Source organism: Drosophila melanogaster, chromosome 2R (assembly GCF_000001215.4).
Source record: "Drosophila melanogaster chromosome 2R".
NCBI lineage: Eukaryota > Metazoa > Arthropoda > Insecta > Diptera > Drosophilidae > Drosophila > Drosophila melanogaster.
In genome coordinates, this window is record NT_033778.4 from 17062645 (window position 1) to 17088336 (window position 25692).

Sequence of the window (25692 nt, forward strand, 5' to 3'; positions counted from 1 at the left end):
GCGATGGTACTCACCCAGTTTTCGCTTGAACAATGCTGCCCAGCAGAATAACTATCGCCGGCATATATCGATGAATGAAGATCAATATGAAAGTGCGCGAGCTTTAATGAGATTTGTGCGCCTTAAAAAACTAACGGAACTGGAAATTCTGCAAATTTGTTATTATCTGAAAAGCCGCGCCGTTTTCCTCGATTTTTTTCCCATTTACACTTACCTTACCTTAAGGAACCAAAAAATGCACCAAACAGAGGATTTGAAATTAGTAAGTATTTAAAGTGAAAAGCTAGTAAATAGGAGACTATATTACTGAAGATTTCAGATAGATCGGCAGCTATCGAAAATAGCTCGTAAAAGATATAAATGGCAGGAAAAGAATAAAACTACGTTTGTTTTATGCACACATGGAATGGTCAACGACGACGACAAAGTCAAACAATGCAACCCAGAGGAAAAACAACAGCAGTGAGTATTTAGTTTGCATGTATGTACACACATACATCACCAAACCAATGAAAATCCCCTCCAGACTTTTATCCATGATGCGGGAATTGCCATATTATCCGCCAAGTAACGAGATGATAGAGGCGAACACAAACCAGGATTTGAGCGCAAATAATAGTGTGTTCGGCGATTTTATGAAGACCAAACGCTTGGAGTTTTACAATGTGTGCTCCGTGATGCAAACGCTGTTAACCATCGACGATCTGTCCAATATGGAGCTATACGCCCAACTGATCCAATCTGATGTGCCTGTGCAGCGCGTCTCCAAGCTGACATATAAAATAACTTTCAAGAGCACGCCCGTGAATGCAGAGGACTTTGTTGCTCCCAATCTAGACCAAGTGGTGCTGGTGCCCAAGGCTAGCCTTCTGGCATCTCCACTACCTAAACAATTGGTGCTGGCCTTGCTTCCGCATCCTCATGAAGATTTGGAGCCGGGCGATCCAATGCTTCGCCATGTGGCTAGTGTGGACAAGGTCAGCAGCACCACTGTTCACGTGCGCTTCAGCCGCAAACATAAAGCGGTCTTGTCAGGACAGCGCTTCTATGCCATTATCCGCTCCAGACGCCTTACAATCCGATACATGTATCGCGCACTCAATCTGCTCCAGGAGAGCCCCTTGGTGCGCCGCTACCTATTTCCGTTTCCCAGCTGGCTGACGCAGCTTGTGGACAATTCTCAGATTAAGGTATGTTGCGACGGCCATCTGCCTAATTGGATGCAAGGAAGGCCACAAGAGCCAGCTACTCCAACCTCGCTCTCTCTTCTTAATTCGACCATCTATTCCAACGCTGAGCAGTTAGAGGCCGTACAACGCATTGTTGCGGGACCAAGTACCCAGGGACCATACATTCTATTCGGACCACCAGGTATTAATGATGATTTGCGAGCCTGATAGCTTATATTTTATTATAAACGGATATCGAAAAACGATTAAAATATATTCTTTGGAGAAAAGTATACTTTCGCTTACAAGGGCAATTAAATTTGTGCTGAGGTGGAGATGATCTTTTTCAAAGTGAAATATTTTCCAGTTTTTTAAATTCCACTTTAAATGTATTTTTTTACAATTTTTTTGTTACTATATATAACTACTACTACGTTTTACAGGCACTGGTAAGACCACTACCATTGTGGAGGCCATTCTACAGCTGCGCCTTCAACAACCACAAAGCCGTATACTCGTAACCGCCGGTTCGAACTCAGCATGTGACACAATCGCCCTGAAGCTTTGCGAGTATATTGAAAGCAACATCCGTCTCCAGGAGCACTTTGCCCAACAGAAGCTGCCCGAACCTGATCACCAGTTGATTCGCGTGTACTCGCGCTCCATTTATGAGAAGGGCTTTGCGTCCGTGCCGTCACTGCTGCTGAAAAATTCCAATTGCTCGAAGAGTATCTACGATCATATTAAAGCTTCACGTATTGTAAAGTACGGCATTATCGTGGCCACGCTCTGCACAGTGGCACGCTTGGTTACTGATACCCTTGGTAGGTACAACTTCTTCACCCACATTTTCATCGACGAGGCGGGCGCTTCGACTGAACCCGAGGCTTTAATCGGTATTATGGGTATTAAGCAGACAGCAGATTGCCATGTGATTTTGTCCGGGGATCATAAGCAGCTCGGCGCCGTGATAAAAAGTAATCGGGCCGCTTCTTTGGGATTAAGCCGGTCTCTAATGGAGAGGCTCCTCCAATCCGATTGCTACAAATCTGATGAAAACGGAAACTACGATCGCAACCGGCAGATGCGTCTATGTCGTAACTATCGATCCCATCCGCAGATTGTACGCCTGTTTAATGAGCTCTACTATAACGGAGAGCTAAAAGCTCAGGCTCCTGCTATGGATGTGAATCTAGCAGCCAACTGGAGCGTTCTAACGAATCCACAGTTCCCGATAATATTTCAGGCCACTCATGGAGTAACCAACCGGGAGCAGAACTCCACTAGCTCTTACAATAATTTGGAGGCAGAAGTTATATGTTGGTATGTAAAACGCCTGATAAACGATCGCGTGGTCGGACAGGAGGACGTTGGCATTGTTGCGCCGTATACGGCTCAGGGTAAACTAGTTACCAAGCTACTCCAAAGTAAGGGATACCCAAATGTAGAGGTAGGCAGCGTGGAGACATACCAGGGTCGCGAAAAGACCATAATCATTGCTAGTTTGGTTAAATCCTTCACAAACATGGGATTTATGTGCAATCCTCGTCGTGTAAACGTTCTTCTGTCCAGAGCTAAAGCACTTCTGATCCTGGTTGGCAATCCGGTCACCCTTCGTCACCATTCGGACTTCAAGTTTGTAATCAATGAGTGCAAAAAACATGGTACATATCTGCTCAAGAAGAGGGACTCCGGGCAGAGACCACATATACTGATTAAAGCAGATGAATCGAACGAGGAGTCGAGCAGTGAGCCGGAGGACGAAGACGATAAGCTTATTCCTTCGTATGCCAGGATGCAACAGCATACTGATGCAGCCATTCACAAAATCAAAGCGCACCCGACCAATGAGAACGACCAGCTCGCTAATTCTTTTAAGATATCAATGTCGAAATTGTCGATATAAAACATGGAAACGTATCTTAAAATCTGTGCCTGCGTTTTGTAACTGAAACTGCAGAAATTGTAAGACTTATGTATAAGCTGTAGACTAAGTGGAAAATTACAGACTCCCAAAAGTTTAATGTTAAAGTTCAAGGCATTAGTGTGTCCATAAAATGATCCTCTAGAAGAGATGTAATGAAACCAAATCAAATGTATTCGATGCTCAGGCAGCACCAAAATATTCTAAGCTATGCCACCCACATCTGTTAACTTAAAGTTTATGTTTTGTTTTAATGTAAGTTTCTGATAACAATAATCAGCTTAATATTACGTTATGAAGAAGAATATCCAAGATATTCCATTTGGCGTCCTGCAAATTGAAAAAGAAAAACATTTGATTGAAGCTTTGTGTAAGAAATTGACCAATGGAATTCAAACGGATGTGTTCATATGAATGTTAAGTCAAATTCGACATTTTAATCAAGTTTTTTTTTATATTCAACCAAATCGGTGATTCGAATCCGTATTTATCATATATATTTATATATATTTAAGCTGTGTCTATATAATTAGTAAAACGATTACAAAATACAAATACAATGGAGTTGCTGCGTTAGGTATTGAAAAAATGTTTAAAAATAGTTTTGCTCTTGTCGCGTTGGATATTCAAGTGTTTTTTTTTTATCGCTATTTTTTAAATTCGTTCAGTCTTTGTTAATCAACAACTTTGTTAAAGTGTTCAGTTGCGTTTTTTGCTTGCTTTTTTGTATTTTAAGCAATTGAAGATGAGAGAAATGTGTAAGATAGAAATGCCAAGTTTAGTTCGATTAATTAAAGTTTGCTCGACATAAAACCTTTGTTTTGTTTCATTTGGTTCGTATTAAAATATATATTATTCGTATTATTATGTATAGAAGCGGTGTTAGCGCTCTTCGCAAACTGTTTGCGTTTAACAACTACATTTGGTATATATTTAAGATCCCAAAACCGATCCAGGAGGACGTCTTCATTCCGGGCTAGTGTTCATTTTCTGTGTTTTGTGAGTGGTGTCAGCTACTGAAAACAATGGCTACGTGGAATTAATCTAAAGTTCAGCACGTCTCAAGCCGCAATCCATGCAGAACTTGGCGGTCTCGAATATGAACTTGGAGCCACATTCGTAGCAGTAATTGGACTTCTTACTTGAGCTCATGGACGAGGTGCTCATCAATGAGTTCTCTGACGTTGTGGGTGTCATCGGTACATTGTTGTTTGTTGTGTTGTAACCTGTTGATGCTGGGATTTTAGCCTGCTGCTGCTGATGATGAAGCTGCTGCTGCTCTTGATGGTAGTTGTAGTTGCAGTTCATTTGCTGCATCTGTTGCTGCTGCATCTGTTGCTGCTGCTGCATCTGTTGCTGCTGCTGCATCTGCTGCTGCTTCTGCATCTGCTGCTGCTTCTGCTGATCTTGCTGCAGTGGCTGTTGATAGTTGTAGTTGATGTTCTGCTCCTGTTTTGGATTGGTTGCAAAAGAGTGTTCGGATCCGCTACTGTACGACTCGCCTCCTTCGCCATTGTTGTTTCCACATTCGGGTGCAAAGAGACGCTGGCGAGCCTTCAGGGTGCCATAATCAGTGTGTGCCTGCGTGGAGGCATCGATCATGCAGCTGGCCATCTTGGCACTGGCCGTATGTGGACGCATCAATCCCTGGGACTGTAGTGTGCCGGCTTGGAGTTCAGAGGAGCGTTGTCGCGACAAGCTATAAGGTGAGTTGCTGCTACAGGTGGTTATAATGGAATATATATATATATCAATACATTGCATACTGCCATTTTAAGAAGACCTTACCTGCCGTATGCTGAATCCGTGCTTAGCTTGGAGCTGGCTCCCCGACGTGAACCCTGCGACGAGGACATGGGATAGCCATCGAGACTGCTTAACTCATCTGAATCCGCCGACGGTGAGCTGGCCACGACCTGGTGTGTTGGATTTGGAGCAGGGAGCCCACTACTGGAGCGCTGCGCTTCCTCGCCTCTACCGCCGCTACTTCCGATAAGCTGGCGCCGCATGGAGGCACTGGCCTCCTCGCCCATAAGCCGAAATTCGCTATGCATCTGCTGGATCAGATTCTTGGCATTGTTCAGCTGCACGTTGGGCGCCAATCCGGATCCGCTCGAGGATGGGGTCAGCCGGTTAGTAGATTGGCTGGCCTGATCCCTGGGCTCGTTTCCGGCGTCCTCCGTGTCGCTGATCTTGCTAAATCTTGCGTGTTCCGGCTCGTTTCCGTTTTCAATGTGCAGGACATCGATGTGCGTCTGGGCATTGCCCACCATGTGGCGCAGTGAATCGGGCGAAATGGGTGAGCGCCCCTGAGCATTGGCCTCCGTCTCAATGCTAATAAAAATCTCTCGCTTCCGTTGATCATCGTCGGCCGGCCGTTTCTCCGTCTCCTGGCGGCTCTTCTCCTCCTGGCTGCTGGCATTGGAGGCATTCGACTGCTGCCGTTGCAGCTTGTCCTCGGGCATTTTTGAATCAGACCTGTGGGCGTGATTGTCTTTAATCTTGGACTGGTGACTAAGTGGTGTTATCTGTGTGGCTGTCGTCTGTTGCGTCGAAGTCGCTTTCTGGAACGAGCGTTGTCTGCTCGTCGAGCGATTCATGAGGAATTCGCGACAGTCCTTGAACAGCGGGAATTGCTCGTCGTCATTCTCGTTCTCGAATGAGGAGAGGAACTCCTCGAAGTCAAAATCATCGAAGGTGGGCATGGCGTTGTGCACCATGGGCATGACCAGCGGCAGCGGATTGGCCAATAGCTGTTTCTGCTGTTGCTGCCAGCACTGTTCGTCGTACTCCATGGACGAGCGGTTGGCCTCATCGTCTGCCGAGCAGCCCGATGAAGCATCCGCATCCTCTGGCGAGGCATCGTACAGAAACTGGTTCCGTCCCAATCGCATCTTCCGCTTCAGCAGGTTCCTGGCCTCACCGGATTGCCTCCGTTCGTGGGTGATGGTGGACTGGGAGCTACTCCTGCTTCGGCTTTGGGACAACTGCTGGGGCGTGGAGCTGGTATCCGAGGATATACCACTGTTAACATGTAAATTATCAAAGGCGTTTATCAGCTTGGGATCTATGTAGTCGCCTGCCACAGAGCCCGATCCTGACCCCAGACCCGTTTCCCTCTTTGGTCCAAAGATGCTTTCCAGCTTGATAGGCGTAAGGGGTGCTGGTGAGTTCTTCGCCACCTTGCTGATGGGCTCCAATCGGAGCGGAGTGGCCACCGGTGGATAGTTGACCTCTTTAACCAAACCTGGCGAAACGGGCACCGTTGTTGTAGTTAATGGTGGCAACTGTGTGGGAGTACTGTGTCCCAAGCTCTTCGCAGAGTTCTGTTTGCTCAGCGTGTTGCTTTTATCCTTTTGCTCCTTGCTGGTCAACTGGCTGGCGGCTGCCAGCTCAGCCGCCTTGGCATTCAGCTGCTCCAGCTCGTGCTCGTACTTGAGGAACACAGCCAGAGAGTCAGTTTTGGCCACACTGCGGGCGGCCTGAGGAGAGGAGGGTGCATTGCTGGCTTCACTGGTTCCACCCACGGGCAATTTAAGCAATTGCTTTCGGTTGGAGGCACTCGTATCCCGGCGCACGACTCTTGGGCTGTGGAAGTCATTACCGCATGCAGCTCTTACCGGCATCTCGTCGAACTCCTCTGGTTTGAGGAAGTTGGTGGAGATGGGTCCCTCATCGGAGAGACCCCGCTGAATGGTGGGGCGATAGTTGGTGGCAAACAACGGTCGGCTGTTCAGCATGGGCGTACGACGTGGCCCTCTCAGCGATGAAGTACGTCGAAAATTGGAAGTCGGAGTGGTCTTTTGGGTAACCTGTGCGGGCTTACCGACTGCCGTAGTCAATGAAGTGGTCATGGCGATACTGGGTGTGGCTGTGGGTGTGCTGGTTGCTGTGGGTGTCAATGTTCTAGTAGATTTGGTGGTGATCACCTCTTCCTCTGGCGGCGGCGTGCTGGGTGAGCAAAGCTCCTCAAGCTGCCGCTTGGCCGAGAGGAAGGGATCGTATTTGTCCCCCAGGCCGCTGTTAAAAAAAGATTACAAACGGTTAAGTAAACATTATATACGGTATGGTACGATATGATAAACCGCCCATTTGTGCTCTGTCTGGCTGTCGTCTGGGGAGGATTGGATGGATTAATTGGCTCTCATTTAGGATACAAACCTATTTGAACGACGCTTTGCATTAAGTGCCTTGAAATACGCAATAGCACTTTCGTTATCCTCAAGCGATACACGGCGACTGACGTTGCCATTTTGTTTGTTCAAAGGCGGTTCCCGTTCCGCCTCTGGTTGCTCCTCTTCATATTCACTGTGGCTATCTACCTGCTCAGGATTGGGGATGGGGCTGGAGCTTGAACGAGCCCTCTCTATCAGTTTTGCCGCTCGAGCCATTAGGTCAACACCTTCAGGTTCATCATCTAGATCACTGGTATAATTATCCGCTCCGTCCTCCTCCGGTTCGTAGTCCTGCCTCTCATTTCCCAGCTGTAATCTTGGGAGAACTGTTTGCCCTATGGATTGGTTGATGGCCTCAAAGCTTTCCTTTAAATCTGACATTGGCAAAGCTCGTTTGGGCTCCGAGTCAGTCATCAACTGGGAAGAGCGACCTGATTTCTTCTGGGGTCGGCATACCGTGCGCATGGTTGCAGTTTCTAGCTTTATCTGAATCTCTGACCTTGGCGAATCCTCCTCGGATCCGGAGTACACCTTTGACTGATTTCTCTGCATGGGCACTAGGCTAGAGTTCAGGGAAGCATACTGTACATCTTTGGAAATTGCTGAACATGACGATTGCAGGGCACGCAACTCCAGATCGGGGTTCTCCTTGGTGCGAATCCGACGACGCGCCTGACGCACTAGGGTTGCTGATGATTGGTGCTTGGAGACCAGACTACCGATTCCCTGCTCATCCATTTCCACATTGCAAATGGGCGTGCCGCCTGATGTGGAACAGCATGGAGGATGGAAGGGTTTTAGATTCGGGATAGACTTACAAAAGAATTTTCCTCAAATATTGGGAGTATTACTTTGTGGTTTTGTGTAGAAAATTTATATCACTCTAGAGCTACTTTCAATCGATATTCCCCACTTCTATTCTCCCACCCATATATTTCTTTTGATACCCTCTACTTCTTCGAATCATAATATTATTAAAACCCAACTGAAGCCACCCTGCACCTGGACTACACCTTGTCTTAATGCTTCGCTGATCTTTCGAATGCTTCGATGCGGCGCGCACTAATTAACGATCACGAAATGGTTCCGGGTTCTTAGATCTTAAATGCATCAGTGTTTTAGTGTTTAATTGGTGAACTGCATGCCACTTACAGTGGGCAGCTCTGGTGGGGATTGGTGAATACCAAATCAGAAGTTCAACCCATACCTTTGCGCTTGATTAACCCATTGAGCTCGTCAAATGTCATGGTTACTTGGGGAAGGCAGATTTGCTTTTCGACCGCATCTAGTTTATCCGTCTTGGGCCCTCTCTTGCGTCGTCTAGCTGGCTGGAGAACTGGCGCTTCCACGCAATCGAGTTTGGCCAACTGGAGAGCATCTCCACTGCCGTTCCGCCTTAGTTGTTCCATGGTCTCGTCAATTTCTATGCAGGATTCCCGCTGAGTGCGCTTGGAACGGCGCAGTGCAGATCGTTCCCTGGGCGGCGGCGATGATGGTGGATCCTCATTGAACAGGTTCACTTGGTTCTGGGTAACCGTGGAGTTTGCTTTGGCACGACTTCCTCCTCGCGAGCTGGAGACTTGAGCTTGAGTGCTGAGGATCATTTTGGGGATGAGTGAAGATCGCTGATCGAAGAACTAACTACGGTGTGTTGAGACTACACGACGGTGGCAATAATTGCTATCAAAAGGTTACGATTACGATTACGCTTTACGGGATTAATCAAGGACGACTAAGATAACGCCAGTAGAGCATCGGGGGTTAGGATAACCTATCTAAGAGAAATCTATGGATTTCGGAAAACCCCTACTCACTTATCACTGTGCACGGACGACGTCATCGAATGGGACATCAGGTTTGGTTTGGGTGTTGTCATCTCACCCGCTTCCAGAACCTCCTCGTGGTTACCGGAGTACTTATCCCTGGCGAGGGATCTCTTGGTCCTGTCAAACATCGCGGTCAATTATATAATAGCAACAAAATAAATTGAAACGAGAAAGAAAACAAAAACGTGTGTTAAGTAGATAGATCACAGGGTGTCAACTAAATCCAGGCTTACTTCAGATTGGGCGGCCTGTACTGCTTCCTGGCCTCCAGGCGCTCCTTGGCTTTGCTGGTCTCCTGGCTGTTGGTGGACTTCATGGTGGCCTGAATGGCCTTTTCCTTACACCATTCTACGTGGCGATCAAATGCCTTGGGATTAAAGGTACGATCGCAGTGGGGACAACGATCACAGGGAGGTGCCTTGATCCGCTTGGCCAGCGATCGTTCGCGGACAAGAGGAGCAGCTGGAGCAGCTGGAGCAGCCGGAGCAGCTGGAGCAGTCGAAGCAGCGGGTGCCATAGCTGGAGCCTCCGGTGTCGAGTTAGACGAAAGTGTGGATGCTGCCTTGCGCAACGAGGCTCGGGCAGTGGAGCGCACCATCTCCGTTTGAGACTTTCGACGAACTGGCAGTGGTGAGTTCACCGTCTGGAATTGGTAAGGAACATACTTAGTGTCTAATCTATAGATTAAGACATCGAATATTTGTCTAAGAAGTATAGCAGCTTCTTGGAATACTTATAGTATTGTGCTCAGAAACCATAAGATATAATTGGATAAACAGAGATTTACTCACCTCGGGAGCAGCATTTACTGACGTGGTCTCGCGACTGTTGATCGGAGGAGATGGTAATCCCGCCGTGCGTTCCGCATTGGGAAGGCCAAAGTTCTTGGGCAGCACGTACGTGGAGAGAGCGGTTCCATCGCGGCGTTGGCGCGACGAGTCGAAGATCTTGCGCTTCTTGGAGGCCTTCTCGCAGATGACGACGTGCTTGCGCAGCGTGTCCACGGCGAAGGTGCGACTGCAGCAGGGACAGGGTGTCAGCTGTGTGGACTGCTCGGGCACGTACTCCGGCACCGGAATAGAAGATCCGGAGGTCAGTGGCGGCGGGGCAGGCAAATCATCCTCCGCGCCCCGCCTGGAGTCTTCTGTCTCGGGATCCGTGGTGCTGCTTGTTGCTGTGGATGCGTCCAAAAAGTGGATAGGTTAGTTGGGAATCGAATTTCGACAGGGGTTTCTATTAGCTACGAGCACTTTGGCAATGTTTGTTAGATGAGGTGAGGGGTTCAAAAGAGGAGTGTGTTTCAGTTTAAACAAATCAACAATACAAAGGATAGCAGTAGTAAACTGGCAGTTGATTTTAAAAACTTGGAATTGTCACTCAGCAGGGTGGAGAATTAATATAGTAAACTATTACAAATATTTAACATAAAATCAATAGTCAACACTAGATATTATAGGTTCATGCAGCTAACCAAATGAAAATGGAATATTACCCTATTAATATTAATTAACATATAAATGAAAAGGTTGTTTTAAAATTAAGTTGGTGGTGCAGTAGATCCGATATCTAGATCAAAAGGGCTTGGCTCTTACAGGGAAAGTTCGGCAATGGAAAAAGCGCAGTCACTTTCCCAGCGAAAATGGCTGGCAGCCAAGTGAAAAACAACCGCTGGCAGATTCATGGTCGATTGTTTTTTGGGCGACAAATTGTCTGTCCCAGCAATAAATTCACCAAAAATGCAGAAACAATGGAGCAGTCCCAGCCCCAAATAATTTATAGCTATTATTTTGGTTCGTCTTTGGCGATCAGCCTATAAATTGCTATTTATCTTATGGCCGCAGACTGATGAAATGTGGCTCTGTCCAAATTGGGCAGCTGGTCTCAGCCAAAACTCTTTTGCTTTTGGCCTGTGGGCGGGAATTGTATCTCAAAGATCGAGTATCTGGTATCTCGCGGATGGCAGGTGCCACCGTCGGCCCACGAACCAGTACTTGATTCTAATGTTTATTCTTTACGCTAATTTACCTTAATTTCTAAACAAACATATTAGATTCCTTAGAAATTCGAAGTGTTTAGGTAAAAATATCAATTTTTACAGTCTTTATAAGAATACGTTCGACGAGAACGGGGTTTGTTTGGAATCATATAGTCTCAATGTTTTGAGATGTTATTTGATAATGTTATTTGGCTTATTTTTCCATTGCTTTCAATTAAAGAACAACAAATGAATTGTAAGCAAGGTTTTTATAAGACGACCGTACTACTTTCTTATTCCGCCGACAGAGGAATATTTTTTTAGTTCAGCTACAAAAAAAAAACTCCCTTTACTTTGAGTGGGCATTGGGGAATAATAATTAGAAGCACCAGTGGAGGCGGCCACGAATCTCAGAGACGAAGGAAATCCAATTACCATGTCAGATTGTGATTACATCAATCAGCGACACGCACAAGACAAGAGCAGCAGAATTTCCGCAACATCTTGAGAGCATTATGTCTCATTTCCATTTGAATCAATGCAAAGTTGTGTGTTACGCATATTATTCATATTATTCCAACATAATCCTCGGCGCTGAGAAGTGGGTGAGTTGTGCTATCTTTCTAGCCGTCTGTCTTGTGCTAATGATGCTTCGAGCATGAGATATATGCATTATGTGCATCCACTTGAGATATTTAAAAATACAACCACCAGGGCCTCCACGTCCCATCAGATCTTCAGCGGATCTCGAGCGATTGGAGCCCAGGGACTTTTAAATGGTCAAGAGTTTACTAGATCAAAAGTTGAAAGCCATTGAGGCGAGTGATGAATGCCACTGTAAATCTAGTCGTCCAATATGGTATTTCGGCTTGCCCAATCCCTGGCCCATCTTTCTGTTTGGTTAGTCTAGTCTTAGGCATTTCCATACTGCGTTGTCTTTGCGGCAGGTTGTTGGGCAATCTCCATAAGCCTCTTAAGCCGTCAGTGGGCCCATAAATGTATTTACTTGTGTGCAATATGGTAAAAGCGTAATACAAACAGTTTCCCTGTTCCCAGGCCAAGCAGCTTTCAGGTTCTTGGCTAGTCTCTGAACTTCTGACCCTGTGACACCCAAGAAGTATGGCCGTGGAAACTAAAACCGAGGACTTGGCACCTCGGAACGGGTAAGCTGGGAACCAGACGGGCTTGCTTGCACTTGGCAAAAATGTCAAAACTTAACTTTTTAATTTAGTTTAAGTAAAAAAAAAGAATCTTTTTCCTTACGAAAGTGAAGCGAATATAAATTGAAAACCCACAAACCGCAGATAAATACTTATTTCATATTAGGGGACTCAATAATATAGGAATGTGAGATAGAACTTTTGTTTATGAACTTTAACATTATCAATAATAATGATTCATTGAAAATGTATACGTTCTACAGTGGATATCTTTTCTGTGGTCCCGAAAAACGAGATTACCTTTAGAATCCTTTACTAACTAAACAACTACCCACTCATCAATGCTTTAAGTTTCAGCTGTATTGAAGACATCCCATAATGACATCATTCTCTGGCCGAGATTTGATAAGGGAAAGGAGTCAACGAAGAGGTCATCATGGAGTGAGATTAAACAATTGGAACAGATGTGGGCAGCAGGCGATTTGGCTGCGATTTTACACACAGCTTTCACCGCAGAGTAAACGTTTCATTAAGCAAAAATGAGTTGTTAATTTGTACTGGAAATTACTTGATTTAATTGCTGCATTTGTAGTCGCAATTTCTGTAGGATTGGCATGCAAATGATTAGTCAGGCAGTTAGTGGCCACATCGATCTTATTGACAACAATCAAGACGCGTTGCAGTTGATTGCCTGGCGCATTGTTAGTTAATGTTGCTGATGTTGCTGTTGCTGTTGCAACTGTTGCTGCTGCTGCAGATGCTGCATCCGACTCACTTGGCTTGGCATTTCCCAGCTTTTTGCTGCTGCTGCTGGTGCGTTTCATGGAAAATGTATTGCGAACGCGCGAAAACGTTGACAGCTGTTGCTGCTGCGATTTTTGTAGCTGCTGCTGCTGCTGTTGCTGTTGCTGCAGCTGATGCGCCTCACTAAACTGCAACGAGTTGAAAGAACCTTGCAGCGGCTGCTGTTCGAAAACGTTAATGCTGCCACTTCCATTTCCATTTTCGTGCTCATTTTCCTTTTCGTTGCCGAAACTGAGCTGTCCATTTTCACCGGCCAGCAGATCGGTTAATTGCTGGTACTCCTCGTAAGCAATGCGACTGTGTCGCTTGTTTATTTTGGCCAAGGGCTGCGGCTTTTGCGCCTTGGACTTAAAGATCTTCTGCCACATTTTCTTACTCATTGTGAGGCGGTATCTATTCACTCATGTGTAAACAAAGCTACTTTCGAACGCATTTCGAGCGAACTTCACGCGCCGGCTTCTCGTGCTCAACTGAACGGCAGCAGCAACATCGACGGCACAAAGCTCGCGCAGCAACATGTTGCACGGCATTATAAATAGTTGCACACTCCAGTTTTGGTCCGAGTGTGGGTGTTGTTGTCTGTGCTTGCGTTTGTGTTGTGTGGCTGGTGCTATTAACAAAGGCCACGATTCTGTTCCGACTCCCTCGCTCTCGCCGGGATTTGAGTTGTCTACTGGCGGCTGGTCTCTGCTGTCTTTACGGCTGATTTATTTAAAGCCGCCGCCGGCGACGTCAAATGTTGCTGAACCCTCGACTACTTGGGCATTATTCACTCTCTGCCAGAATGGCTGCCAATTTCCCAGTGCCAGCAATTCCAGTTCCAAATTGAAATCTCACCCGCCACGGCCGATCAGTCAATCAGTTAACCGACTTCAAAGAGAGCCCATTTCCTGGGCTAATGGGAATCGGTACCACGACTGGGTGTTGCCCCCACACATGTGCAATTATGTCCACTTTTGGGGCATGAAACACATCCACTTATTGCCACTGCTGCTGTTGCATAAGTGTGCCAAAAAAGGTGGCCGCCGTTGGAGTTGCAACTGCGAAACAGCACCGCCAGCAACATTTGGCGGTCCCAGCAACATGCGGTGTTGCAGCCGCTACACATAAATAAGCAGCTGGCCGCAGAGTTGGAGACACTTTCGGTGGACTTTATATAAATCAGGGGCATCACAGCTGGGCAAATCAATTTGTGGAAATGCACTGGGATGTTCTGGATGTTCTAAATCATGAAATAAGTTCTTAAATTCCGGCGCAAAGCATTTTAAAAGGCTAATAGTTCAAGACCAAGTATGATATTGAATCATAGAATTTTCTACAATGAGAGTTACATATATATGATTTTTTGTTTAATTTTTTATATGTATGGTTATGGTTATTTAACACCTATAACTTTATGTAAGGCAAACTCTTTTAGGATACTATTGATTTTGACCAAAAAATGCATTTATTTCGTTTAGTGTAATTTATGCTAAGCTATGTTTGGTTGATCTTGAAATCATATAGTCTTTGAAACTTGTTTGCAGTGCATTCCATATTCGATTTTCGCCTACATTCAGTTCACCATATTCGTATCTCCTTTCCATCTCTTTTCACTGTTTCTGTTTTTAATTGAAATGCGAATGCACTTTTGAGCATCGCTCTGCTCGGGCCAAACGATCCCCATTTGTTGATGCTATAAATCTGGGTATATATATGTATACGTTGAATATATATGTTGCAGCAACCGCTGACGTCACTAGGCTGTGGAACTCTCTTACGCAAGTTGCCTTGACATAAGACCAAAAGTTCGAATTTGCACGTGCCAAAAACCAGGCGGAGTTATTAGTACAATTCATGAACTTGAGGTTCTACCCATTCTCAGGGATATTTATATTTATATCCTGTTTATCGAACCAACAACTTCCCTTTCGTAGGACTTGGGGTGGGGAGGAAGTGGGTGGCATGGGTGGTTTTCGGGTGGTGTAGGCGGCATCGTTTGTGGTCGCCCACGCGTCGCGACTTTGAGTTTTGGATAATCTCTTATAATTGTCACGCTTCGAGAGCGCCAACGAAAATAGAAGATCTGTTGCAGTTGCATATGGTCGCTTTATTTTTGTGGAATGGGGGTTCTGTTGCACATAGATATATCTCGCTCTGGCAATTTTCACGGTGCAGCCGCATGCCCTCAGGAAATCGGTTTTAAAAAGGGGCGCGTGCTTATAAATAGTCAAAGTTCTAGAATCTAGATGATGTGCGGATGGCGTTTTGGGGGCAAGGCGGCGACACGACCGAAGAACTATATTTTTATAATGAACTTAAAACTTTATGTTTCCCATGCACTGTTACAAAAAGAATATGTAATAAAACCGATTTCAGTAATATGTTGAGGTTGCCTTCGTCACTAGTTTTTACCTAGATTAGAGGTGACTTTGTTTGTACCTTCAACCTAATGTCACATTTTAGAGTGTAACGACTTTAATTAAGAAAGAAATCATTAACTTGATTATAATAGCTAATTTAAGTCACTCGTCGAACTAACTTCAGATGAATCTTTAACTCAACAGGAATTTCCGCTCAAGATCTATAAATATTGTGCTAGTGTATTAGAGACTTCTACGGTAGATAGACTTGGCGACATTTCGATGGCCCCTGAATCTTCACCTGCGCTCTCTTTCCAACCCAGCTATACTCCTTCTCCCTCTGACAGACAAAGAACACACTTCACATATCAACAACATAGGGCCGTCGTATTTTTCACTAATTAAGTTCTATTTCTTCCAGTCGTCATTTGCCCATAGGTCCCCCAATCGCCCCTTCGATCTTCTAATGAAACCATTTCAGTTCATTGGCGCTGAATGTTTTCTTGTTTTTGGTTTTTTCTTTTTTTTTTTTTTATTTTGAGTTTGTTCCCATCGCAGGCATTTTGCAGATTGCACAATTTTCCCTGTGTTTTCAGTTTTCCTTTGTATTTTTTCTGTTTCTGTCTTCGGTTCTGTTTGTAACTTGGTGAGTTCGATGTTGTTGCAACAAATTGAAGTTGATTTGTTTGTTGTTGGCAGTGCTGATTGGCCTTTGGAAAGTGTGAAATACTTTTGTGTTTGTATCCAATACGATTTTGTGTGTTTTCAGCTTTTTCATCATTTGTTTTGCATTTCTTTTTTGGAGTGTGAGAAGAATTGGGCCGCTAATTGAGGTAGGTAATTTCCAATTGGATTTGGAACACCTTCGATCGATAGGTGAAGCCAAACGATTAGCAATTCAATTTGTGAGGCGCTTAGCCTTTCAATTAATTTCAGTAAATTAAATTGAAATTTGAAAGGGACTAAGTGTTTTAGTGATTTGGTAGGCGATTAAAATTAATTGTGTTATAATCAATTAAAAAATGATTTAGGTAAAGCTCTATTTTATATTAGAATAAAAAAAATATAAATGAAATATTAATCAACATCGCTATGCAATTTAAAATATTTTTGTTTCGAGCTTCCAAAACGTAATACTACAAAATATATAAAAGTAGTAGATTACTTTCAGCACGGCAACACTGCTTACTACTCTTCTCCAAAGCTTTTTCAAGCTTTTTGGATTTGGATTTGCCGGCTGTTAGCAGTTTTCAAATTTGTTTCTGTGCTGCAAATAATTGTGGCCATATGTATGTGCCCACTTCAAATGGACATTTAATTGAAAACCCGCAATTCATCAATGACCAATTAATTCAATGGTACAACTCATCCCTTACAGATAAGTGACTTGCAAGAGATTTTGAAAAACAGGTTTTTGCAAAGCGCAATTAACACCTTTATATGAAATACCAATACGAAAACTGGTTGGGATTTTGACTTTGGAACTGATTCTATGTTCGTTTCATGGGACTTGTAAGCCGCTTGTGCCTGTGCCACCAAAAGTGGTTCAATGTCAAGGAAATTCAGCGGATTAGCAGAGAGAGGGCAGTATTTTCGAGTGGGCCGAGGGAAGTGGGTCAACTGCCTGTCGTTTAAGCCATATATATACTTATATTTGTGTGTATATAGGAACAGGCCATTACTGTCATTTGGTAGGGCGACAATGGAATAGTTTTTCGTACTTATTTATTAGCATTATCGGAAACTTGTTAAAACTGGCACGCAAATCTGCCGGCCAAACGTGACTGACATGGCTAAAACCGACTAGAAATCGGTCGCAAAGCCCGATTTCTGTCAGGCAGTTGGCATATTTATCTGCCATATAAATATGGGCTATAACCTGAGTTAAGCTTTTTGCTTCTGTCAATCTTTAATTGAATTATTCTCGATTGCTGCGCAAAACACACTTTGGTGTCCAACTTGGGTTGAATTTCTTGTTTTGGGTTGGTCTTTAATTTAATTAAAACTCATGTGATACTTTTTGTGTATTTCTTTTACTTTTTTGAGTTTTTGGCTGCTTACTGCAAATGGAAATTGACATAGATATGTCATTTGACGTTGTTGTCAATTGCTTGCCTTATGTTTGTTGAGTTTATTTTCGATTTTTAAATGCCTTCCACGTTTTCAGTGTTTGATTTGGTTGAGAGCTTTTTGTGCGTTTTGCTCATTTTTGCAATATCAAACATACTATATAGTATTTGCAATAATAATAACTGATGTCATCTTGGCTCTTTGAGTGATAGAAAGCTGGGGTTTTGTTATATTCAAGTGGCTTCTTTTATTGAAAGGAGCTTTTTTGATGGGTTCTTTTTTGGTGTTTTTCACATCCGTTCTCCTAATAATAAATAATTCTTTGTTTTTTTTTTTTTACAACATATATATTTTATATTCCTACATTAATATTTAGATTCTTCTCTATATCCGCCGGAAAAATCCCTTAAAATCTTTGACACTACACACTTTTATGAACCTAACAAAAATTTTAATAACCCCTGTTCTTTGCTTTTCCATTGGAATACCATGCTTAGTTGGTCATAAAAAGTGACTTCATGCTTTATTGAGTTCATTATAAATTCAAATCGGCGCCCTCTCCTCTTGGTTATTGGCTTTAAGTGGTTTCCTAAACACTTCCTCTAACACAGCCGGAGTTTGAGTTTCTTTGCCTGGGGCTGCATGCCAAGTGCTTTTTTGGAGATTTTTATATTGTGCGCCTGCGCGGAAGTGGCATGAGTATTTGAGTATTTTGAATTAGCCGCACATTGTTTGCATTCACATTGTATGCATTTTTTCCCAAATGCACTGGCAAAACCTTACCTAATTATATATATTTATTTAAATAAGTGTGGAATACTAATTTAATATCGGTTGGAAAGTGAAACAGCTTTCCATCGACTCTTTAGGTTCTCTAACCAGATATCTTTTATATAATATAATGAAAGTTCATTTCTTTCAGTGCTATGTTAGTTTATGGTTTTTTGTGTGTGAAATCGATTGACAAGCTCCCTACGCTGGGCTTACAGTTGTAATTGGCCAAAGTGCTTATGAATGGCTTACCAAAATCGAAGTGGTACATTGTGGGCATTTCGCGGGGTGTGGTGGTGCGCGTTATGGAGCTATGGTGATGGAGCAGGGGTGTGGGCGGCGGGGTGGCGATAAAGATAGGCTCCAGGGGCCTCCTGCTCTGCTCCGAGGTGGCCATCCTCCGCAATTTATGCAACTAACTTGCTTTTAATTTGGCTATATCTTCCGCTTGCAGTTGTGCAAGTTTGTGGAGAGAAAAACGCGAACGCGTCTTTAGTCGCGGGCGTTTAAAAGCGCGCCAAACTCTCGTTTGCTCCACATGCAAGGTGGAGTGTTTTCTCAGCCTTTCCCGTTTTGTTCGTGTTTTGCTGGTGCTTTACTTAATATTCATTAATGATTAATTAATCATATTTCGTTTTCACTGCACTTTCAAAAAATCATACAAAAACTTTGGCTTTGGAAACACTTTTGCCTAATGTATCTTTTGTTGTTTTCACAATATCTTTTTTTCCATGCACGCTATTTTTTTGAGGTTTTTTTTCTTATTTTTGGCTTCTGCGTTTTTATTGTATGATTGGTTCACATTTGAAATTCGCTTTGTTAGTCGCAAGTTTCCACCAAAATCCTATGGAAATGAATGCGCTGGATGGCATATAATTTTGGGTCTGCAATTGCTGGTGGATGTATCCAAGAGTTGCGATCGGAGTTCGGCGCTGGGTTTCTCCTTCTACACCTTTTTAAAGTTCGTTGTCGTCTGTTTTTGTGAATATCTGCAAAAGGTCAGAGCGTGAGATATGAATTTTAAGTAAGTGAGTTTTGGCAGATAGATTTTCATTATAAGTCAACAGGTCTTAGTCTTAGCAGTATGTATTACTGAATTATAAATTTCTGATCTTAGCTAAAAAAACACTAAACATTCTTTTTGCCATCCCTCTTTTTGTAATATTATTTACATATTAATAATACAAATAACACACGACTTAATAAGTAAGAAGATTGTTCTTTTATGTAGTAGACCAGTTTTGTAAGCAGTTTGTATATTTCTTCCTGTTCTGTGGAAATAAGCTGCCATAAAAAACCAACTCAAATCATTACTAGTTCTTCTCGAAATGTGACGTTCAAACAAAATTCGAAATACCGAACAAACATTCACCAATGGGGCTAAGCGCACATTAGCTAATTTGCAAATATCCACAGCGAAACACAGTGAACTGCAGGAGCGTGTATCTAATGGATACGCAAAGCAGAGAATATGATGAAATCAGCTAAACTTAGATTGCGAATTCACGAATTGTTTTTTTTTTTTGCTGCTTGGCTTTTGGGGCTTGGCTCACGCAATCGCAGAAGAAAGGGGGTAAACGGATTGGGAGAAAGGGTGATTGAATAGTTTTTCCTAATAGGCCACTTAATTACCGTTAACTTTTCGTTTCAGCCACAAAAATTCGCTTTCGATGGGAGATATCCCGACGTGTTGCGCAGTTGAAACGAGACTGGAAATCAACGAAAAAAAAAAAAACCGCGAGAACCAACATTTTTCTCAGCCTCTCTTAATTGCGAAATGAAAGTGAGCATTAAAAGCAATTGAAGATCTTTTGTATGCGAACATATCTCCCACAAGTTTTGGCAAACTTTGAGATACAAAAGAATATCGCACACTAAAAGTGTTGCGAGAGAAACTTTTTATTCGGGTTCATTTGGCACATCAATTACAATCTAAAACCAAAGAAAAGATATAAATAAAACGATATTGTGGAAATAATGTAAGATTTTCAACCCATGCTCATTAGTACTATTAGAACTGCCCAAGGCCAAACACATTATAATACCCAACTCATTAGCAATCAAATAGTCATTAAACTAAGCTGCCAATCCAACCCACACTTTTTCAGCTAAAGAATATTTTCAGACCTGAAGATGTCTTTCTATATCCGCAGATAAAGTAATCTAATGACACGCTTGTCGATATCTATGTTAGGCGACAACTAAATCTATAAATCTTAATAGACGTCGACAGACGCTATGTGTGCTATATAGAACAAGTTTGTTGTTGGATAATTGCTGGGCTCACTTGAAGCGATAAACTCGTTTGGATATTTACATGTTCCCGAGTTAATTTATGCCCCGCCACTCCAAGCGAACCCCAATCAATTTACCAGTTTCTATGCGTAGATAAGGCCCCAAAATTTATGTAAGATTATTGTGCATAATTCGAGTTGAAAGGTTTGCCGCGCCTTCTACCGCCCAACCAGTTTCGATATACTCTTATGCATATGAAGTGACTCGAAACAGTCATATCGACCATATTGGGATAGGGCTGCTGAGCTGATGGAGGACGTGCTCTGAATCCATCCGGAAAATCAAGTGAGTAATGCCATTTGAGATTTCAGTTAATGGGGTTCCGTGCTCATACATTAGTTAAGAGTGCCTTTGAGCAACATTAAGATATAAGTGAATTAAAAGGAAAAAATAACCAAAAACCACAGTCGTGCTGTGACTCTTTCAAACTGGTTTCCATATAAAGCTAATTTATTTATTTATTTATTATTATCCCAGCCACATTATCATCTTCATCATCATCTTTTCCGCCACCCACTCATGTCATTCCAAGACGTTGACGAACTTTATCTTGATCTTGCTTCATATGTATTATATATATACATACATCAAATATGCAGCTCCCACGCTTTAAAATTTCAAGCCTAATGCTCACACACTCAAATTTAAATGATGACAAAGTGATGGGAGTATCTTGAACCAGGTTTCGGAATAATCACAACTTGCGAAATTAGCACACTTGTGCTGCCAAAATGGCTTAGAAACTAGAATGGGAACATTGAACCAGCGAAGACTGTAAACAAATGCTCCGTCTTGGATTTCCACTTCGGAATTTGTTCAAAGCCGTGACAGCTGTCGCAAGCCGCCTCCGAGTCTAAAAGTTCCCCAAGTCTGGGGCCTAACAAGTGCAGCATTGTCGTTCCAATTGGACGGGCTCACCTTCAAAGTGGCTGCGACAAACGCACTCTTCTATATACATATGTATGTATACTACAAGTAAACTGCATTCTGCATCACTTTCGATTTGGCACAGTAACAGATGCAAGGCACCAGCGCAAGTGAAGGTCGCTTGGGATGCCAGAGGTGTCGGCTTACACAGATCTCTGGGTCTGGAGTGGGGGTTACTCCTTATCGAACATGTGTGCTGAGTCGAGTTTCAGTTTCTGTTTACCGTCGCACTCAGCTTTATCAGTTATTTGTTGTTAAGTGGTATTGCAAAAGAGTCAACAAATGCTGATCCTTCTATTTAAAAGATACACATATTTGACTAAGAAATATTAACCAGAAGGCTGGTGATAAATTACATTTCAACTCTACTTTTTAAATAAGTTTACTACTTTTTTTACTTAAAGAATGTTATTTGTTGTTCAAATTAAGACTGATTTATCACCACTCACTTGAAGTCCCACTATATGGCTAATTGTGTATTTCTCCCCTGTTTTTACTATAATGTAGAGTAGATATATCTATTTGCATAGCTTTAGCAATGAATCTCATTGGCTAATTAAGTTAATCGATCGACATGAGCATTTGCCTTTCAGCGGAATCAATTAAAGTTGTTTTTTCCCTCTGCAGCTGCATTGTCGAACAATTTGTCAGCATTTTAACAACTTGACTTATTGATTGTAGTCGGGGAAATGTGAAACCTGCTAGTGCCACCCTTAAAAACCGCACTATTAGCATGGAGGTTCCACTCAAATTACCAGAAAGCGATTAACCACAGATTATAAACGTTTCCATAATTAATGCAACCACTTTTGGCCAATTTGAAAGCTTTCGCTGGGCGAGAAGAAAGCCATAAACTGTAGTCACAGTCGGTTTGTTTGGACTTTTGCTTCGTTAGGCGCGCTGATGTCATTGATGGCAATCATCTGAGCTTGGTGAGTCCGCTTAGAAGTCGTCAACACGTCACTCCAGTCTACGGTCTACGGTCTACAGTCTCTCTGGGGATCGTGCGAAGGTTAGCCAGAATCTTGAAACAAAACGAGGCACATTTCCAGAGGCGTGTTCGGATCTCAATTTCAAATTAGAACCCAGTACGAACGAGGCACTTTGTCAATAATACTCGCATGTAAAGTACTCGAGTTTGATGTTAATTGCGATGTACTCACACACATCAGATACAGATACACAGATGTATCTGCTGTTTATGCAAATCTTTTGCCATCGCCAAATCGGTGGAAAAGCATTAGCTGCTGCCTCTTGTGATTGCCGTTTATTGGAATTTTTGGAGCGTTGCAAGTATGCATGGCAAATAGCTTTCCGACTGTGAAATACTCATAGATTTGCGTTTTTTAGCTTTGCCCGATTGAAATAAATGGGGGAATTGTGGAAGTGAAGGGAACGTTAATTAATTAATTGCAGGCTCGTATATTCCGTTTATTAACAAACTTAGGCAGATTGATTGCGGACTTTAGATACATGAACTTCAAAAATCTCTAGCTTATTTTATTTACACAGTCAGTTGACTATAACTAAAACATATAACGAACTTATTTGTTCTATAGTTAACCTTATATCCCATTAAAAGGTTTCGAATGTTCGAGTTGTACTTTGTTGATCTTTCAGCATAAGCTATTTATGAGATATTTACCTGCAAAGTCAACACTTTACGGTTTTGGCTCCAAACTGCGTCGCGAAATTCCTAACGATAATTAACAGCGAACTTAACGAGCTCCAAACAAATGGTAAACAGTGGACTGGGCGTCCGCCTCCACAGTGAAGCCTCCTAGTACTGCCCCCATAAATCAGTTACTTGGCCTCGATCTGCAATTAGCACAAATGAAATGGCAACCAGCAGCCATGAAAATGGGAAATTCCTGGGTTTCCTACGCTCGTTTCGGTTTTATCGATTAAACACCGAAAGGAGCAGCGAAAGTTCTGGGAAAACATGGACTATAAATGGTGTAATGACGCCAGACACTAAAGCCGCGCCCAGCTGGCCACTCGCCGGAACAAATGTCCCTGATGGACAGGGGGTTGCCCGGGTGGCCGGACTTGGCATTGCCATTATTGTTGTTGGGTGGCAAACAACTCCGGCCGGAGTGGTGGATATATGGTGGTGGACTTGTTGTGACCGGCTGGCGGCTTGCGGGTTGCCATGGCAAGAAATGCACATGCGAGTAGCTCCAAACTTTTAGATCTGACCGGGCATGGGGATGTATGTACATATATTCGTATGTGTGTGAAAGGGTGCTGCCCCATTGATTGCCCCATTGCATGCCAACTTTTGACCAAACAAAGAAACCCATCAAAACTGCGGACAAATCAAAAGTTATTGCGCGAAATTGGAGCAAGAGTGCCATACAACCTAGAGATACATATGTACATATATGTATGTGCGCGGTCGTATCTTATCTGCTAGATAAAATACATAATACTGGGCGAAAAATCGGAAAAAAGTAGAAGAACCTTATCTTTTCGATGGGAGGCGGGGGTTTGGCATATCAAGATGTAAACATAATATGAGCCTTGGATATGCCATGGGAACTCAAGGAGATTTCGATTCGAGTGCTTCATAAATTTGTGGATATTCTGCGCATTCATTTAATAACTAGATTTCAATATTTACTTAGCTCCTCTACGATAAGTTAAAGCAAGACTAAGATAAGTGTGTCTAGAAAATATGTTCAAGTATATTTACATAGTGAGTCAGGCATGAAAGATTATAAGGAAGCAATAGGTTATATGGTGAGTTTTAATTACCTAATTAAATTAACATTTTACAGTACCCATGTTTTCAACTGCATACAATAGATATTGTAACACTATTACGTGGAATACACCACATCTTCCAATCAACGGAATAAACTATATTTTTCCCATCTTTGTTATGATCCCCTCTCGAGAACCAGTTAATTGTTTAAACAAAGTTTGGTTTACTTTCCTATAGCCTATCGTATGTTTACCTCGTATGTTTACCTTATCGATACTAAATAACCAGCTAATGAACAATTCATGATGATGTGGTTGCTGGTGACTTAATAATTGGCTATTAATATGGCCTTTAACTTATCGCCGCCAAATCAACGGATTCCACGGGGAATTGAGTTACTGTTTCACCTGTAGTCCGCTTGCTTGGAAATTACCTTGAAGTGCACTCCTTTCCTATCGAGTGGCTAAGTAATTGAAATTCCGCAATGTGCACTCAATGAAAACCGCTTAGACAGCTGAACGATGGGCTAATTCACTTCATATCATATCATAACACAATAGCACATATATACATACGCGACGGTTAAAACGGAAACTATACACAGTTAAAACCAACTTGGGCGCCACCTTACTCCAATAAGAACTGCTTAGATCGGCCTTATAGAGTGCATTTCGAAATGTGTGATTTATGCAATTTTTTTGTGGAAATCAGGTTTGCTTCCCAATATTTTTATATATTTTTTTCTCCGTTTTGTTTTAACAAGGAAGGTAGGTAACTTTTCACACCCGCGACGAAGGCGGCAGCGATTTGAACGTCTCGGCGGTTCGACGAGCGCGTAGCGAATGAACATATCTCACCCAGTGAAACCGCTCCACCTTCGCTCAGCGCTGCGTCGGCGGCGACTGCGCAGTCGGCGGGCAGCAGCGGCAGTGGGGAAAAAAGTGAATTTATTTCATGCACACTTTTTTGGCAACCCAGTTTGAGCCGAATTTTTCTGGGCTGCCCGGCTGTCTGGAGTTGCTAGTGCACCCGGATTTCTGGTGGACAGGGGCAGGAAGTGCAGAGTTGCGTGGGCGCATTAGGTGTGTTAGGGTGACAGGTTTTGATATGGATGCCACAAATCGATCGTCACCTTTGTGCGACACTTGTTGCTTCGCTTTGGCTATTTATATTTATTTTTTCTTTGAAAAATGACAACGAACGTGTGCCTTGTTAAAATGTGCGCTTGCCTTTGAAATAAATGTTTCCGCCATAGAAATGTATTTGAAATAATTTTTGTGCACGCCATTCGAGACTTCCATAAATTACAAAAGAGGAAATGGGCGTGTCAGCTGGGCATCCAAGATCAACTAAATTAAAAAACGCCGACGCGTGGCAAAATGTTCGAAAAGAAATAAAAACACCAATCCAGATCAGATCGGACCGGATTGCATATACCCACGCAGCAGTAATTATTGTTAATTGCTGAAGTGGTAAACAATGTAAACAAATATAAATTAAATGGTAACAAATAGATCCATGCTAAAAATTTGTGAGGCCACAATCCA

The 25692-nt window shown here is 43.0% G+C and overlaps 2 protein-coding genes and 1 non-coding gene across 12 annotated transcripts; 2 read left to right on the top strand and 1 right to left on the bottom strand.

Moving 5' to 3' along the window:
* The first annotated feature begins 130 nt into the window (after positions 1 to 130).
* Positions 131 to 3902, top strand: Mov10 (Mov10 RISC complex RNA helicase). Of its 2 annotated transcripts, NM_137341.3 has the most exons (4): positions 131 to 262; positions 320 to 462; positions 527 to 1371; positions 1613 to 3902. In NM_137341.3, exons 3-4 carry the CDS (start codon positions 540 to 542, stop codon positions 3073 to 3075), a joined length of 2295 nt encoding a protein of 764 aa, NP_611185.3. In that variant the 5' UTR covers positions 131 to 262; positions 320 to 462; positions 527 to 539; the 3' UTR covers positions 3076 to 3902. The 2 variants fall into 2 exon arrangements, with proteins under 2 accessions (NP_611185.3, NP_725650.3); NM_166214.3 differs by having other exon boundaries at positions 320 to 1371.
* On the bottom strand, positions 3327 to 24989 carry CG30460 (uncharacterized protein). Of its 9 annotated transcripts, NM_001103885.4 has the most exons (9): positions 24579 to 24989; positions 18469 to 19205; positions 9886 to 10268; positions 9328 to 9737; positions 9083 to 9211; positions 8476 to 8861; positions 7255 to 8032; positions 4882 to 7113; positions 3327 to 4810 (listed from the first exon to the last, which is right to left on the bottom strand). In NM_001103885.4, the coding sequence occupies exons 2-9, from the start codon at positions 18611 to 18613 to the stop codon at positions 4138 to 4140; spliced, it is 5136 nt and encodes a 1711-aa protein (NP_001097355.1). In that variant the 5' UTR covers positions 18614 to 19205; positions 24579 to 24989; the 3' UTR covers positions 3327 to 4137. The 9 variants fall into 9 exon arrangements, with proteins under 9 accessions (NP_001097355.1, NP_001137685.1, NP_611186.2 ...); NM_001144213.3 differs by lacking the exons at positions 18469 to 19205; positions 24579 to 24989 and adding an exon at positions 13005 to 13505; NM_137342.4 differs by lacking the exons at positions 18469 to 19205; positions 24579 to 24989 and adding an exon at positions 12798 to 13505.
* Positions 7942 to 8044, top strand: snoRNA:Or-CD17 (snoRNA:Orphan CD box 17). Its single transcript, NR_163233.1, has one exon. It is a non-coding gene; the product is annotated as a snoRNA:Orphan CD box 17 (non-coding RNA).
* Positions 24990 to 25692: the final 703 nt, after the last annotated feature.

Bases quoted from the DNA above. Each gene is read 5' to 3' on its own strand.
- Mov10 (NM_166214.3), top strand. From the start codon at position 540: ATGCGGGAATTGCCATATTATCCGCCAAGTAACGAGATGATAGAGGCG. The intron at 1,372-1,612 runs GTATTAATGATG...TACGTTTTACAG, and splicing joins CATTCTATTCGGACCACCAG to GCACTGGTAAGACCACTACC.
- CG30460 (NM_137342.4), bottom strand. From the start codon at position 13,413: ATGAGTAAGAAAATGTGGCAGAAGATCTTTAAGTCCAAGGCGCAAAAG. The intron at 7,114-7,254 runs GTTTGTATCCTA...TTTTTTTAACAG, and splicing joins GCAAAGCGTCGTTCAAATAG to CGGCCTGGGGGACAAATACG. The intron at 4,811-4,881 runs GTAAGGTCTTCT...AACCACCTGTAG, and splicing joins ACGGATTCAGCATACGGCAG to CAGCAACTCACCTTATAGCT.